The 13125-nt window shown below is 46.5% G+C and overlaps 1 protein-coding gene across 1 annotated transcript; it reads left to right on the forward strand.

The window, feature by feature from the left end:
• The first annotated feature begins 284 nt into the window (after positions 1-284).
• Positions 285-11255, forward strand: LOC130252117 (uncharacterized). Its single transcript, XM_056489364.1, has 6 exons — positions 285-386; positions 1191-1469; positions 2869-3117; positions 6608-6742; positions 7301-7420; positions 8814-11255. Exons 1-6 carry the CDS (start codon positions 326-328, stop codon positions 8972-8974), a joined length of 1005 nt encoding a protein of 334 aa, XP_056345339.1. The 5' UTR covers positions 285-325; the 3' UTR covers positions 8975-11255.
• The last annotated feature ends 1870 nt before the right edge of the window (positions 11256-13125 follow it).

A 13125-nucleotide genomic window follows, 5' to 3' on the forward strand; every position in this document is an offset into this window, starting at 1 on the left:
CTTGACATTAGCATCTTCCTAAATGGGGTGAGCTTACCAGGAGATATTTTTGTCTCCCCTCACTCTCAGCCCTATTCTCACACTCACAGCTACCTCTGAGCTGCAGGACTTTGCAGAGCACATTGTGGCTTGCATTGTCTCAGTCCGAGTTCAGTCACCCAAAACCTTGCAGGTCTATTTTGAAACATCATTCAATCTGTCCACTATGGACTCTCTTCTCTTTTTTTTTTCACTCTTGCTTCTGACATCACTTCCCCAACACTATATTCACCGAGCTCTGTAGCCAGATCATCTCCTCAGCATATGATGCAAGGAGCTCTTTGAAATGGATTTCAACTCTCCTTTTACTCTGCTCTGCTTGCTGGTGATGATAGCTGTTACTCAAGGTAAGTAAGATTTTTCTTTATGGGGTTGGCACGGATTTGCCTAGATGAGCAGACGCCCTAATTTTGCTCCAAGATCTTTTAAGGGAACTCCAGGTTTGGGATGGCATCAAATAGTGTGGCTGCTAATGCATGAAAAGGGAGTCAGACCAAAGTAAAACAGATTCTTTTTCTGCTAAACAAACAATAACTAACAATATTGTACTTTCTCAGTGCCCTGTGTCTGTAGCAGCTTTTCAGTGGGGAATGCAAGGTCCTTGTGGTGGCTTGAGAGCGACGTGGTCCAGCTCCTGACACTCACTGTGACCTTGGGGTAGTCCCCAAGCTGCTGTCACCCTGCCATTTACCCTTCTCTGATTTACACACAACTTAATAATGTGCAAGTGTACTGTGAGACCTGTTCAGGTTATAACTGTGACCTCACTCTTTGGGTGAAAGCAGCTGTGCACCTGCAGCTGTTGTTTCTGCTACCCTCTGTGCAAGGTCCGTGGCACTGATGCCCTTTCTTGGCACAGTCTCTCATTTCTATGGGAGCTGGTAGATGGTCATCTTAAACTGAGGGAGAGAAAAGATGAGCTGCTCAGCTTTTTGTTTCTCTGTGCATGGTGTGCACACCATTCCTGTGCTGTTGAGGTGGGGGCAAGCTGGACCTTATAGAAGGTCCCACTCCTCTGATTTTCAATCACTGGTGATCCAACTTGTCCCTAGGGTTGGGTCTGTCCCTCTTATGTCTGACCTGGGCATTTTCCTTCCTGGGAGGCAGCCAGGAGGGGACGGATGGATGTGGCAAGCTTGCTCTCCTTTCAGGCTCTGCCATCTGGACCGGCGCGCTCAGCGGTGACTCTGCAGTCTTTTCTTTGGAGATCCAAAGCCTGCAGAACTTCTCCAGCATGAGCAAGGAGGATAAGAAATGCTCTACAACTGTCCTAAATGATACTTTGTTGGCCAAGTGTGGCACTTCTGCCAGTAGATGGCTGAACTTAGAGAACGGCTCCCTAGTGCTGAGGAGTGTGGAGAAAGATGATGAAGGAAAATACGGATTTGTTTTTCAGAACACCACCAGATATTTTACACTGGAAGTAGTTGGTAAGTGACCTTCTTAGTAACAAAAAGCTTTTGAACTTGTGAACCTGGTTTGGAAGCCTGATGCCTTGAAATTTTTCCAAAGATGCTTTTGAGCTTGCAGGAGCTATAGGTGCCTCTGGGAACCATGCCAGTCTCCCTCCTGTCCCCTCAGAATTCCTGCTCCCTTTGTGTGTCCACTCATCCATCTGCAGACAGCAAAGACAGAAAGAAAGTCACTTCTGTGCAGGATCCAGCTCATTGCTTGGGTTAATGTGGGGAAGGCTTAGGAGGGTTTGTCCTCCTGCTGAATGGTGCTGCAGGCAGACAGAGAGCTCTGGTCCTCATCACCTTCCTTTTGCAGGGCTTTCACTTACACAGGCTTCTAAGATAAATTGAAGTGTAGGAAACTGTAATGAAAATGTCTGAGCAAACTGGTCTCAGTGAAGACAAATGAACCCTCACACCTTTTGGGTGCAAACAGGCGGAACTGCTGCGCACAGTAGGTCAGAGATGTGACTCCTTGGTGTGAAGAGCAGGGGCTTACACTGGAAATAGTTAAAGATGCACAAATGTTCTGGGTTTAACCTCCATTTCAGTGGATTTACTTTGGGAACATTTGCTTCCTCCTTCTGTTCTGTTGCCACCCCTAAGGCAGGCAGAAACTTCCACAGCCAACATGTTCCTGGAGGCAGGAAATTTTAACTGAAGATCAGATCCTAGCACAAGAAAGTGATTTCTGAGCTTATTTCCATGGATGGATGTTCTCACTGTTACTCCTGCTGTCAGAAAACCATATCAATTCTCTAGTTTGTATTTGCAAAGTGGTAAATGTAGGAAATAGGTTTGCTCCTTGTAGTAGATTGAAAGTGAGAAATTGAGGGTAATGCAGCAAGAACAATGATCCATGGATTCATTTTAAAATGCCCTAGTCTGGATATCATATCTAACTGCAGGTGTCTTGTGTTTGTACCCATGTTGGCCATGATTTGCACCAGCTCCACTCTAAAATGGAAAAAGGGACAGAGTGGTGGAGGGAAGGGCTGAGTCTCCTCCAAAGCCACGATTATCTGCTGATTACAGAGGAGGGCTCTGGCTGCACGTGCTGTGGATGTTTCCACCATCCTCTCAGACCAGGGCTTTTATTTTTTTTTTCAATGTCAGTTAGGAAAATGAAAACATGCCAGATTTTGGTGGCATCTCCGAAATAAGGATTGAGAGTCACTAGCAGGGGTGAGTGGACACTGCTAAGCATTTCAGGGCAGAGTGCAGGCACTCAAGAGTCTGGTGACTTGTTTCTGTGCTCCCCATGTAGCAAAAGTGGTGTTACTGGGATTGCTGGTAAGGTTCAGCTGGTGCTCACTGCTGAGTCCTCTCCTCACCTCTCTGTTTGCTCCCTGCTGCTGTTGCTGTGTGTGACCAGAGCCCACCATTGGAATCCAGTGCTTCCCTGACGGGACTGCAGAGCTGTCCTGCAGCGTGGCCAGCAGCGAGGTCCTGGTCTTTCGGTGGCTGCTGAACGGCACCCACCTGAAAGCTGAGGGGGCTTGCATTAAGGATGCTGGCAAGAAGGTCCACCTGGACAAAACTGAGCCTGGGGAGTTTGTTTGTGAAGTTTTGAAGGGGAACAGTGTCACAAGGACCAGGCCTATTATGCTGTCGTGCAGCTATGGTGAGTAACAGCATCTCCAGAAAAATCTTCATTTTGGTCTCTTGCAGCACAAACTGAGGGGTTGTTGGTGTCCTCAAAATATCAAACTCTTCTGTCCACTAGCATCTCCCTTCCAGAGTTACCAAATCCTGCCTTTAGAAAGCGACCCCTTGATTTCCTTCTCCCTCTTGTGCCTTGCACTGACACAGCCTACAGCCACAGATGGGATAAGTTTGTTGAGGAGGTCCTTTTCCCCAGCTCTGCAGAGAGGATGGATCTCCATCTGTCTCTTTCCTACTTTTTGGTGATGGAGATTTGCACCCTCCTGTGCACTGATTCTCTATGCAGCTTTAGAAACACAGGCTGCTTGCTGCTCTGACGTGCATCCATAACCCAGATGCCTTCCAGTTTCTGTGCATCCCCAAAAAAACCTCTCCACTAGTTCAGCCCTGTTGCTGCTGAACTCAGTTGAGGTGTTTTTCCTCATCTCTTTCCCCCTTATCTAGGCCAGAAGCACAAAATATTTCCTGATCTATACCAGTGTCTCTCCATCAGCCCCATCCACCGTAAGAGGGTAAAGGCACAAGTAATTTATTTATGGCATGTAGGGCTTTTTTCCCTCCATATCCTTGCTCAGCCATATAAGTGTGCAAGAAGTCTGGGATTTTATCCATTTGCAAACTATTCATAAATGCTGACTACTCTGCTTGTATAAGGGCAGAGTTTACTGATACAGAAAAACTGGATCCTTGGGTGTCATTTAATTTGCACCTCCAATAGTGAAGGTTCTTCTCCTCTCTGCAGCAAAGATGGTTATCAAAGCTACAGGCATAACATAACTATAAGGCTTTTGACAAATCTTGCTGTGATTAATTAAATCACTTTTGCCACTAGAGAAACTGTGCTGTAGCATTTTACAAATTGTCTGGGACACTCCAGCTCCATGGCAGATATTGTCTTTTCTTCTGTGGTTGGCATGCAGTTGGTGTAAAGCACCTTCCTGACCTAGACCCTGTGTCCAGTGTGGTGGCATTCAGCAGGAATGCTGTGAGCTGTGCATGCCTGGTCCTGCTGGCACTGCCAAATCTGTGCAGATTTGGCATTTGTGGCTGTGGAGCAGTGACCTGAATTTTGCCCAGTTGAATTATTTGGAGGCTGTTCAGTGTAGTCAGGCCCAAGCTGGCCAAGGCACTGGGGAAGGAGGATGTGAACATCCATGAGCTGTTCAGTCCAGCCCTGAGATAAATCACACAAGTGCTGACAGACTCCATGGCTGATCCTGGGTGGCTGCCCAGTCCCCTGGATGTGATATCTGCTCCCCATTTCCTCTTGCAAAGCTCATGAGGGAATTTAGTGATATCTCTTCAGGGATGGACACGCACAAAAACACATATTTGGAAGGGTCTGAAAGAAGGAAGTGGCAGTGATTCCACTTTTTAGTGCCCAAATGCAACTACATTTGTAAAAAGTGAATTAAAGCAATTCTGGATACCAGTAAAATGAATTGAAGAGGGAAATGGGTTAATTTAATTTAATTGAAGGTTAACTAATTATTTGGATTATTATTTGTTCCAGGCAAAGTGCTGAATTTAGTTTTTCCACTGTATGTATACAACCTATGCAAGAACTTCCATTTGGGCAACCTGTTGGCTGATGAAACTAATTTTAAATAACTATTACCAAAAAAACAATTTGGCAGAAATGCTGTAAACTTCCCAGGCAACACAGGGCTCTGAACACACAGGATTCAAAGTTAAGAAATCAACATATATAAAAAACTTTTATTCATTAATTACTTGTTCATTGCTTATTTTTAACACAATGTTTTATCTCAAAAGGACCTTATTAGTAAGTGGCAGATTTTCAGGGAAAAGGTTCAGGAAAAAAAATTCCCAACATGTATTTATGCTTTTGACAATATCCTCTTAGCTTTCATCAACTAAAATAATTAGAGAAATTATTTCTGAGCTGCTGAAAGTTCCTAGTTTTGAATATGGATTTTTTGGAACTTGATAATTGTTCTTAAAAAGACTAGAACAAGCACTCTGAAAATACCATGAGCACCTGTGTGCAGTTGTTTCTATTGTCTCAGTGAGTAGGTGGAGTATGGTGGTGTGTAGTATATCCTGGAACATTTAAAATTCTTCCTAGTCTCTGGAGATATGGAACAATTAGTGCTTCTGAGGGTGTGAAAATAATCTCCAAATGAGCCTGTTGGTTGCTGCAGAAAATGAGTTAAATTATTCAGAAGGGGATGGCACAGGCTTACCTAAGGAGTTTTAAGGAATTTATGTTAAAGTAGAGCTGTGTGGGGGTTTTTTGCATATGGCAAGAAGAGTTTTCCTAGAGGCTGGAGCAGATGATCTCAGTGAAGGAGAGTTGGAACCCTGGGAACAGGGAGTTCTGAAGTTTCTGTGCTGCCAGGCACTTACCCCCCAAAAGAGCACTGCATTTGACCTGAGGCCTTGGAGAAGGCTCCCAAAATTGAATGATTGAACTAGAATCACTGATGTGAAGTTTGAATAGAAGTGTGTAATGTCACATGGTGAAGGATTTGGAATTTGGGGTTTTGGAGTATTGTAATAGGTATAAAGCAAGATGGAGGTTTTAGGGTGGAGGTTTTCTTTCTTCTTCTTCATCTTCTTCTTGGATATAGGTGGTACTTTTTAATTGGATAGAAAATGCCACACTGCAGGTCATGGGTCTTCGGTCATTGGGTCAGAAGTAAAAATAATTTAGGTGTTAGCTTTTAATTGGACTGTTAAGCCTTAAAGACCTTGTAATGAGCAAGATCCATCTCCGTTTCTCCATTTTTAGCTTGTTAGCCAGAAGTGCCGTAGCACTCACTCAAATATAGATAATAATTTATAAACATCTGAGTCCAAACATGGAATTTCATTTCTTGTGCTTTTAATCCCGACTCAGACTGAAGAGAAAAAGATAAAAAGTGGTAAAGGAGCAAGCCTGGATGGGTCTCTCTTGTGCAAGTCTGCGATGCCCTCTGCCAGCTGCCAGCTCAGCAGCAGAGAATGAGCTCTGTGGCCACAGTCTTTGCTGCCTGAGGCAGTGCAGGCTCTGATGAGATTTGCTCTGGGGTTGGTGCAGTCATCCTGTGACTGTCCTAAGTGGACTCTGGACCATCTCAGCTTTTCCTTCAGCAGGAGGTTTCCCTCCTCAGCTGCCTGTTTTCATAACTTGTTGAAGCGTGGTATTGTTCAAACCACCATCTTCTCTGTTAAATTTGATTAAAACTTCCCTTAGATGTCAGTGATCAGAGCAGGCAGAAGTGAATGCACACAGCACAGACCTTTTCTCTTGGTGAAACATTCCATGCCACAGCTGAGCCATGTTTGATAAATCACAAAGTGCCACAGTTCACAGTGTCAGCTGCCCTGACCCAAACAAAGCAACAGGGATTTCAACAAGCTCTAATCTGGCTGCAGGGTTTCTCCCACTGGGAGAAAGGAGTTTGTCCACCATGGTTCCTAACATTGCTGTGTCCTTCTTGCAGACCTGCTGCAGTACCCGGGGTTCATTTACATCCTGGCAGGGTGTGCAGCTGGTGTGCTCATCCTGCTGGTGGCTTTGCCTGCAGCCATTTGTTGCTGCATGAGGAGGAGACACAAGTTCATCCCAGTGCCTTCAGGTGAGTGGGGAATGCTGTGACCCCTCTGTGATTAATTTTAGAGAGGGCTGTGTTTGTGCAGGCTGTGGTTGGCGTGGCCTTAGAGTAGCCTGGTGTCAGCTGGGTGGCTGCTTGTCCTCCAGCCTGTCCTCCCTTGACCTGCTGGAGCAGAAGCCTGCTTGCTGATAGGCAGCTCTTACTGGGTCTTGAGTTAAACCTCACTTTTCCTTTATTCACCTCACCCTGTGCACTTGGTGAGAAGAAAAACCCACATATTTGCTATGGGCGATAAAACTGAACCTCATTGGGGTGTGATCCTGAAATGACCTGAAGGTTTCTGATGGCAGCTCTCTGTCAGCACCAGTTCCTGAGTGCAATCTGCCCGTGCCAGCTCAAGCTGTGGCCCTGCAGCATGGCCAGGCAGTTTCTGGCAGGCTGGCATGACCCTTGGTTCTGGCACCTGTGTGCCAGGAGCGGCGCCAGCGCCAGCAGGGATGAAACCCGCGCTGGGCTCTGGCATCACAGCAGTCCTGGGGGGTGGGGGCCTCTTCCCTCTAATCTCTGGTGCTGGTTCCACAGAGGAGGAGAAGGATGATGGATTAACCATGTCAGTGGTGTCTGGGGAAGGCACGAAGAGCCCCCCCAATGGAGACCGTGTGGAGGCTCAGGCTGCCCAAAGCGAGCGTCCTCCGAAGCCGGGTGAGTGCAGTGACCTGCCCAGCCCAGACAGCTCGTTCAGGAGGGACACTGTGTTTGTGTGTGGCTAGAAGTGACTAAAGAGGGGTCTGGGACACGCCAGCACCTTCTCCAGGAGCTGCAGCAGGGCATTTTTCAGTACCTTACTCGTGCCATCCCACAAGCATCCCACAGGAGGTGCTGCAGGATGTCTGCTCCAGGATCTCCTGTGCTAAATAAAACACACACCTCAAAAACAGCAACCCCCCAGCAAAACTCAGCAGTTTTCCTGCAATTTTCTCACCCCTCTCCCCTTCTCATCAGTAATATTTTATTAAAATTGGCATTGCTTTTGTAAGCAGTCATCTTCAGGACAGCAGGAGCCAATATGCTGAGCTGTAAACACAGCTAAATCCCATCAAAGCCAGAGGCTGTGCATTTTCTTAAACTAAGGCTAGAGTGAGGATATGGTCATATTCTAAATTTCTCAAAGAAATCAAGCATAAATCCCCACAGCTTTAGCACAATATGGTCAAGAGAGTGCTGTGATAAAAACCCTTCAGAAATCTCCTGTTCTGTAAGTTCTTGATATTAATACTCCACTTTTCTGCATTGTGTTTCCCTCAGTTTTGCTTCCCAAACACAAATGCTGGCAGTGCCTTGCCTAGCAATGCACCATCATCAGCTGAAGCAGTTTTAGCAGAGACATCATGAGCTGGAACAGCATTACATAGGTCACAGCCTGGTCTCAGCACTGCATTTCTGATGTCCTTCACTGCACTGTGCACAGTCTCTATATCTAACTTTATATCTATAATAGATACTTATATACTTACACTTATTTATATTACATACTGTATCTGCTTTATATCTAACCTTGGATGCTCTCTGCTCTGTTTTCAAAATATTAAGTGCTACTCATGAACATAGAGGAGGAAAGAGAAAAAAAATCATTCAGGTCATTGTTTAATATTAATATACTTCAAATGTATAACTTGTAATAAAAAATTCACACATTACAAGTTTGACTAAAAAGTAGTCCATATTTAGATTTTTTACAATTAAGTAAAAAGCAGAGATGCATGTGGAAAGTAGGTGAGAACTAAATGTGTGCTGTTAGCCAGCTTTAATTATTCAGATGTAAGTGAATAGATTTGGCTTTAGTATTTTGGTACTAAAGGTTTGGTACTAACAGTACTAAAGTACTTTGGTACTAAGAAGCCAGATAGCTTTAGTACCAAAGTGCCCTGAGGCATGATGGATAGGTCAGTAAATGAAATTGAAATTTGACTTGCAGATGCCTGGGGCGAGGGGACTGAGTGGATTAGGCAGCCTGCAGCACCAGGGACCAGGGGTAGGATTTCCATGAGGGTGAGCCATAGTGGGGGCACTCACAAACCATTTCTCCCTTTTCCAGATGCTGCCCAGGCTGGTCAAGGTGCTGAGCCCCAGCCACTGTCAGAAGAAAACTTACCAGTGCAGATGGAAGCTGAGGAGATGCCAGCTCCTGAGGTCCTGGTTGATATGGAAAGCCAGGAAGGTGCCTCAGACTGTTTCCCTGATCCAACTGATGACTGATCTGACATGCTTGCTGCTCCACCCTGAAACCTGTGACTCTTGTCCTTTGCATCCCATAGTCTCACAGTGTCTGGAAAATTTTAACAGGGGAAAGATGATGTGAGGTGTCAGACCTTCTGACCTCATTTAAAAAGATAAAAGCAAATACAGAGAAGAGCACACACCTGGCTCCAAGGCTGCACTGCAGTGGCCTGACAGGTTCTTTGATGCTTTGCCTGATAACAGAGCTGCAGATAAAGCAAGGAGCCCCAGGGACAGCCTGGGATGAGATGGGCAGCTCCTCCTGCTCCCTGGCCACCCCATGCCAGGGGCAGGCACTGCAGGCAGCTTGAGGTGGTCTGCCAGACCCAGGCAGAAGCCAAGGACTTGCCAGAAATTTCCTGAGAAAGCTTCTCAGGAGACTCCAGGGCATTTTTTTTCATGAGGAAACTCAAAGGAGGTCTCAGCTCAGTATCTGCTACCCTGGGTGCTTCTCTGAGCTCCTCTGAGCTCCAGACCCTGTGATTTGGCCCTCACCTCTTGCTGCCAGGACCAGGAGCAGTGGTGGGGGCTTGAAATCTGACTTGCAGATGCTGTGTGCAGACCTGGGGTGATGCTGGCTCTACTCACCTCTTGGTGCCCCAAATGGCAGAGGGCACAGGTTACCTGTGGTTACCTTTCACCACAATCCTGATGCTTGGGCTGCCCCTGAGCTAAGCCAGAGCTGTCACTCACTTGCCTGCAGCAGGAGGGGGCTTGGGGCTGCAATTTTGGCAGAAACCTTGATTTTAACGCTGAGGTTGTTTATCAATGCAAGCATTAGTGCCTTTAGTGTAATAGTTGAGCTTCTGCAAGCTGATGAAGCCATCTGCCTGTGCATGTAGGCTTGTTGGGGGCTGTATTATTGCACAGACAGCAGCATTTTATAGAATCTCTTAGGTAAGTCTTGCTGCTATGCATGTCCTGTTCTGCTCAGGGGAGGTGTGCCTGTGGAGCAGCTGGGGTAGACCTGCAGGGAAGAAAGCTGGGGTGAGGAGAGGGCAGGGACTGTGTCTCAAAGCTGCCAGGGACTGCAGGGAGTGCTGCCAGAGCAAGGTATTTAGTGTATAAAACAATTGTAGTAGAGTGAGGTGTTAGATTGGTTGTTAGTGTTAAATTGGCCTGCTGGGCTAGAAAGGCAGGGTAGTAAAAGCAGAGATGGTACAAACTGGGACCAAAAGGGATGGGGAGGTGTGTGCTGCATTCCTCTCCTCCCCTGTCATTTCATCCCTGTTTTATATAGTGCTGACACTGTGAATCCCTTGGAAATGGATTTAAGATACACCTGGTGAATGCCATCCAAGGAGGGCTGTGAGCAGAGCCCAGACTAAACTGGAGGCTTCTGTCCCAGCTGGGGGAGCTGGTGGGATGGCTGCATGCTCACTGGGACTCCTTCATCCCTGTGCACTCTCCAAGGCTCTGCATCAGTGACACCCAGCCACAGTGATAGCTCTCCTTGTTTCCTTGTCCTGTGACTGTCTTTAGAAGATGTTTGGATCTCGTGCCCTGTGTTGGTGGTGATTCAGCCTGTCTCTGCTTTTAAAGGCTGCTGTAGGGATCAGATTTCCCACGGTAAGAGGGAGGTGATAATTCTTGTTAATTCTTTTCCTTACGGTGCTGTTCTAACTCCTTTCAGTATAAACATTCCTCAAGGCTGTGAGTTGAATGACAAAAAACGTGGCACAGGGTGCTGGGTGAATGTCACCGGGCCAGTGTCAGCAAAACGAGGGGACACAGCCAGCATTGCTTCACTTCTGCACTTTCTGGCAGAGGCAGGAGGGGACAGTCGACTCCAGCACATGCTTGAAAGGCTGAGCAGTGCTCTGAGCTGCACTGGGCAGCGTTTGAGCACTGAGGGTGGGAGAGCTGGGCCAGCCTTGTCCTGCTGGGCTGGGGCATCCCAGCTCTGGCTTAGGCTGGTGCTGCCAGCCTGGGGGGCTGGGGGTGCCCAGCAGCTGTGAGCACCACTGCCATGATCCCAGTCCTGGAAGGGTTTTTTCCAAAGAGATGTGAGACAGATTGAACCACAGCTGGTTTTCTGTCCTTTACCTCTGAAAGTGTCATTCAGCAATGGGGCAAAAGTTTGTGTTACTGTGAGGTCAGGAGAGAAGTGATGCAGCCTGTGCTCTTCTTTTAACTGTATGTGTTCATGCCCAGCTATTGTTCTTTTTCTGGTGTTTTTTTTTTTTTTTTTTTCTCTTTCCTTTCCCCCACTCATGATTAATTTGTTCCAAATAAAAAGATCTGTTTTCTACCTTGTTTCAGAACAGTTTAAGTTGTGTTATTCAATAATTGTTTCTGGTTTTCACAGGAAGTACAGGCTTATTTTCAAGTTAGCACACAGCCAAATAAAGGAAAGGTGCTAACAAGTTATTGCTGATTAGAGCTGACTTGTGTGGTCAAGGGCACAGAGATCATGAGGACATTCATCTGTAAGTCACCCCAGGAGTGGCACAAAGCTTGTCCCTGGTGGAAAGTGTGTGTAAATGTGTGAGCTCATCCATGCACACCAAGCCCTGCTCTGGTGCCTTGCCTGAGCTGTGAGGTGCAGGGCAGGGATGCAGGGTGATGGTCTGGTTTTACCCATCTGTGTTTTTTTGCTGACACCTAAGCCACCTTAGCTGGAGAGAGGATTCTGGACTGCATTGCACCTTTTGGGGGAGGATGTGGCTTGTTCTCAGCCTTAGACAAGGGGGGGCAGATTGTGGGTAAAAGCAATGTCCTGGTAGGATTGTATCAAATCCCTTGAATTTGCCATAGCAGTTTATCCCTGGAATGCTGGTGTGACTGGGCATGGGTGATCCTGCCCTGCAGGCTATGAACCCAGCACTCTGAGGAGTCATCTGCCTGAATTTACAGGCATTTTCCAGCCTGACTACAGTGCTGCATCTCCCAGGAAAGAGCAGGGACACTTTCCAGCCTGGGTCTGACAGAAGAACAGGGTGTGGATGGTGCTATCAGGAATTTGGCCAGAAACAGAGGTGCCTGTGCTGCCTCTTTGGGGCTTTTGTGCCTTCAGAGAGGCTGTGCCAGCCCTGCCTTCTCTGGGTTCCTGAGAGTCCTTGGGGTCAGGTGCCTCCAGGTGGCTCTGGCTTCCTCTGGAGAGCTGGGGGTTTCCAGATGATGGGAACTGGCCACCACATCATCCTCTCTGGCCACTGCTCATGACTGGGAGTTTGCAGCTTCCACCCCTCTGCTAATCAAGTGCTGGCAGGATGAGGAAATGGGAAATGTGGATGTTTTGGGATCTGATATCCTCCCACCTGAGACAAACCAGCAGTAGTTGTAGCACTGTACAGAACAGAGGTTTAGATTTGTATCCATGTCAATCTTTCATAGTGGGAAGAGCAGTTTGCTTCTGGCATGTGCTAAGCAGCAACTGACATGAAATGCAATATGTAACCTTTTCATCATGTAATTAATTTAGTTTATGAATATAAAAGGAGAGCAGAGAATGAACTTATTTGACATAAGATCAAAGTGAAAGCAAGCAAGAAATGTGTTGTAGAATGGTGAGGAGAGAAAATAGAAGGATCCCTTTAGATTTCTTCTGGCATTCAGGATGAGCTCATCCCCACAAAACTACCATGTCAGAGAAGCTCCCACATCCCAGTAATGAAGCAGTGCTTTTTTTTCTCAACCTCCACCACAGTCCCTGATGTCCCATGTTGTGTGTGTAGCCCTTGGGGTGCTGTCTCAGAGCCCAGCACTGCAGCAGACACCAGGGACAGAGCCAGCAGCTTTTTGGAGCTCCAGGACCAGCCCCACCCTGTCACCCTTGGCTCTGCAGAAACAAGAGTAGAAGATGGTGAGTCTGACAGCAGATAGACAAAACTGATAATGGTCAGTTCACAATAGCAAATAAAACAAAAAAAAGAGATTTGCAAACTTCTGATAGAAATCTCAGTTTAGCTGAATAAAACCAACAAACCTCTAGATTTTAGGCATGTACATGGTAAGCTCATGTCACTTGTTATGAATTATTACAGCTCATTTCAAAACAAGCAAACAGGAGATTTGTGTGTAATGAACCTGTAGCAGGCAGTGTCACAGAAGAGGCATCTTTAAAGCCATTTCTTAAAATGAAACAGCAAATTCTGGTGGTGCTGTAAAATCCAAACTGGTATTATTAC

This window comes from Oenanthe melanoleuca, chromosome 1, assembly GCF_029582105.1.
Source record: "Oenanthe melanoleuca isolate GR-GAL-2019-014 chromosome 1, OMel1.0, whole genome shotgun sequence".
NCBI classification, from domain to species: domain Eukaryota; kingdom Metazoa; phylum Chordata; class Aves; order Passeriformes; family Muscicapidae; genus Oenanthe; species Oenanthe melanoleuca.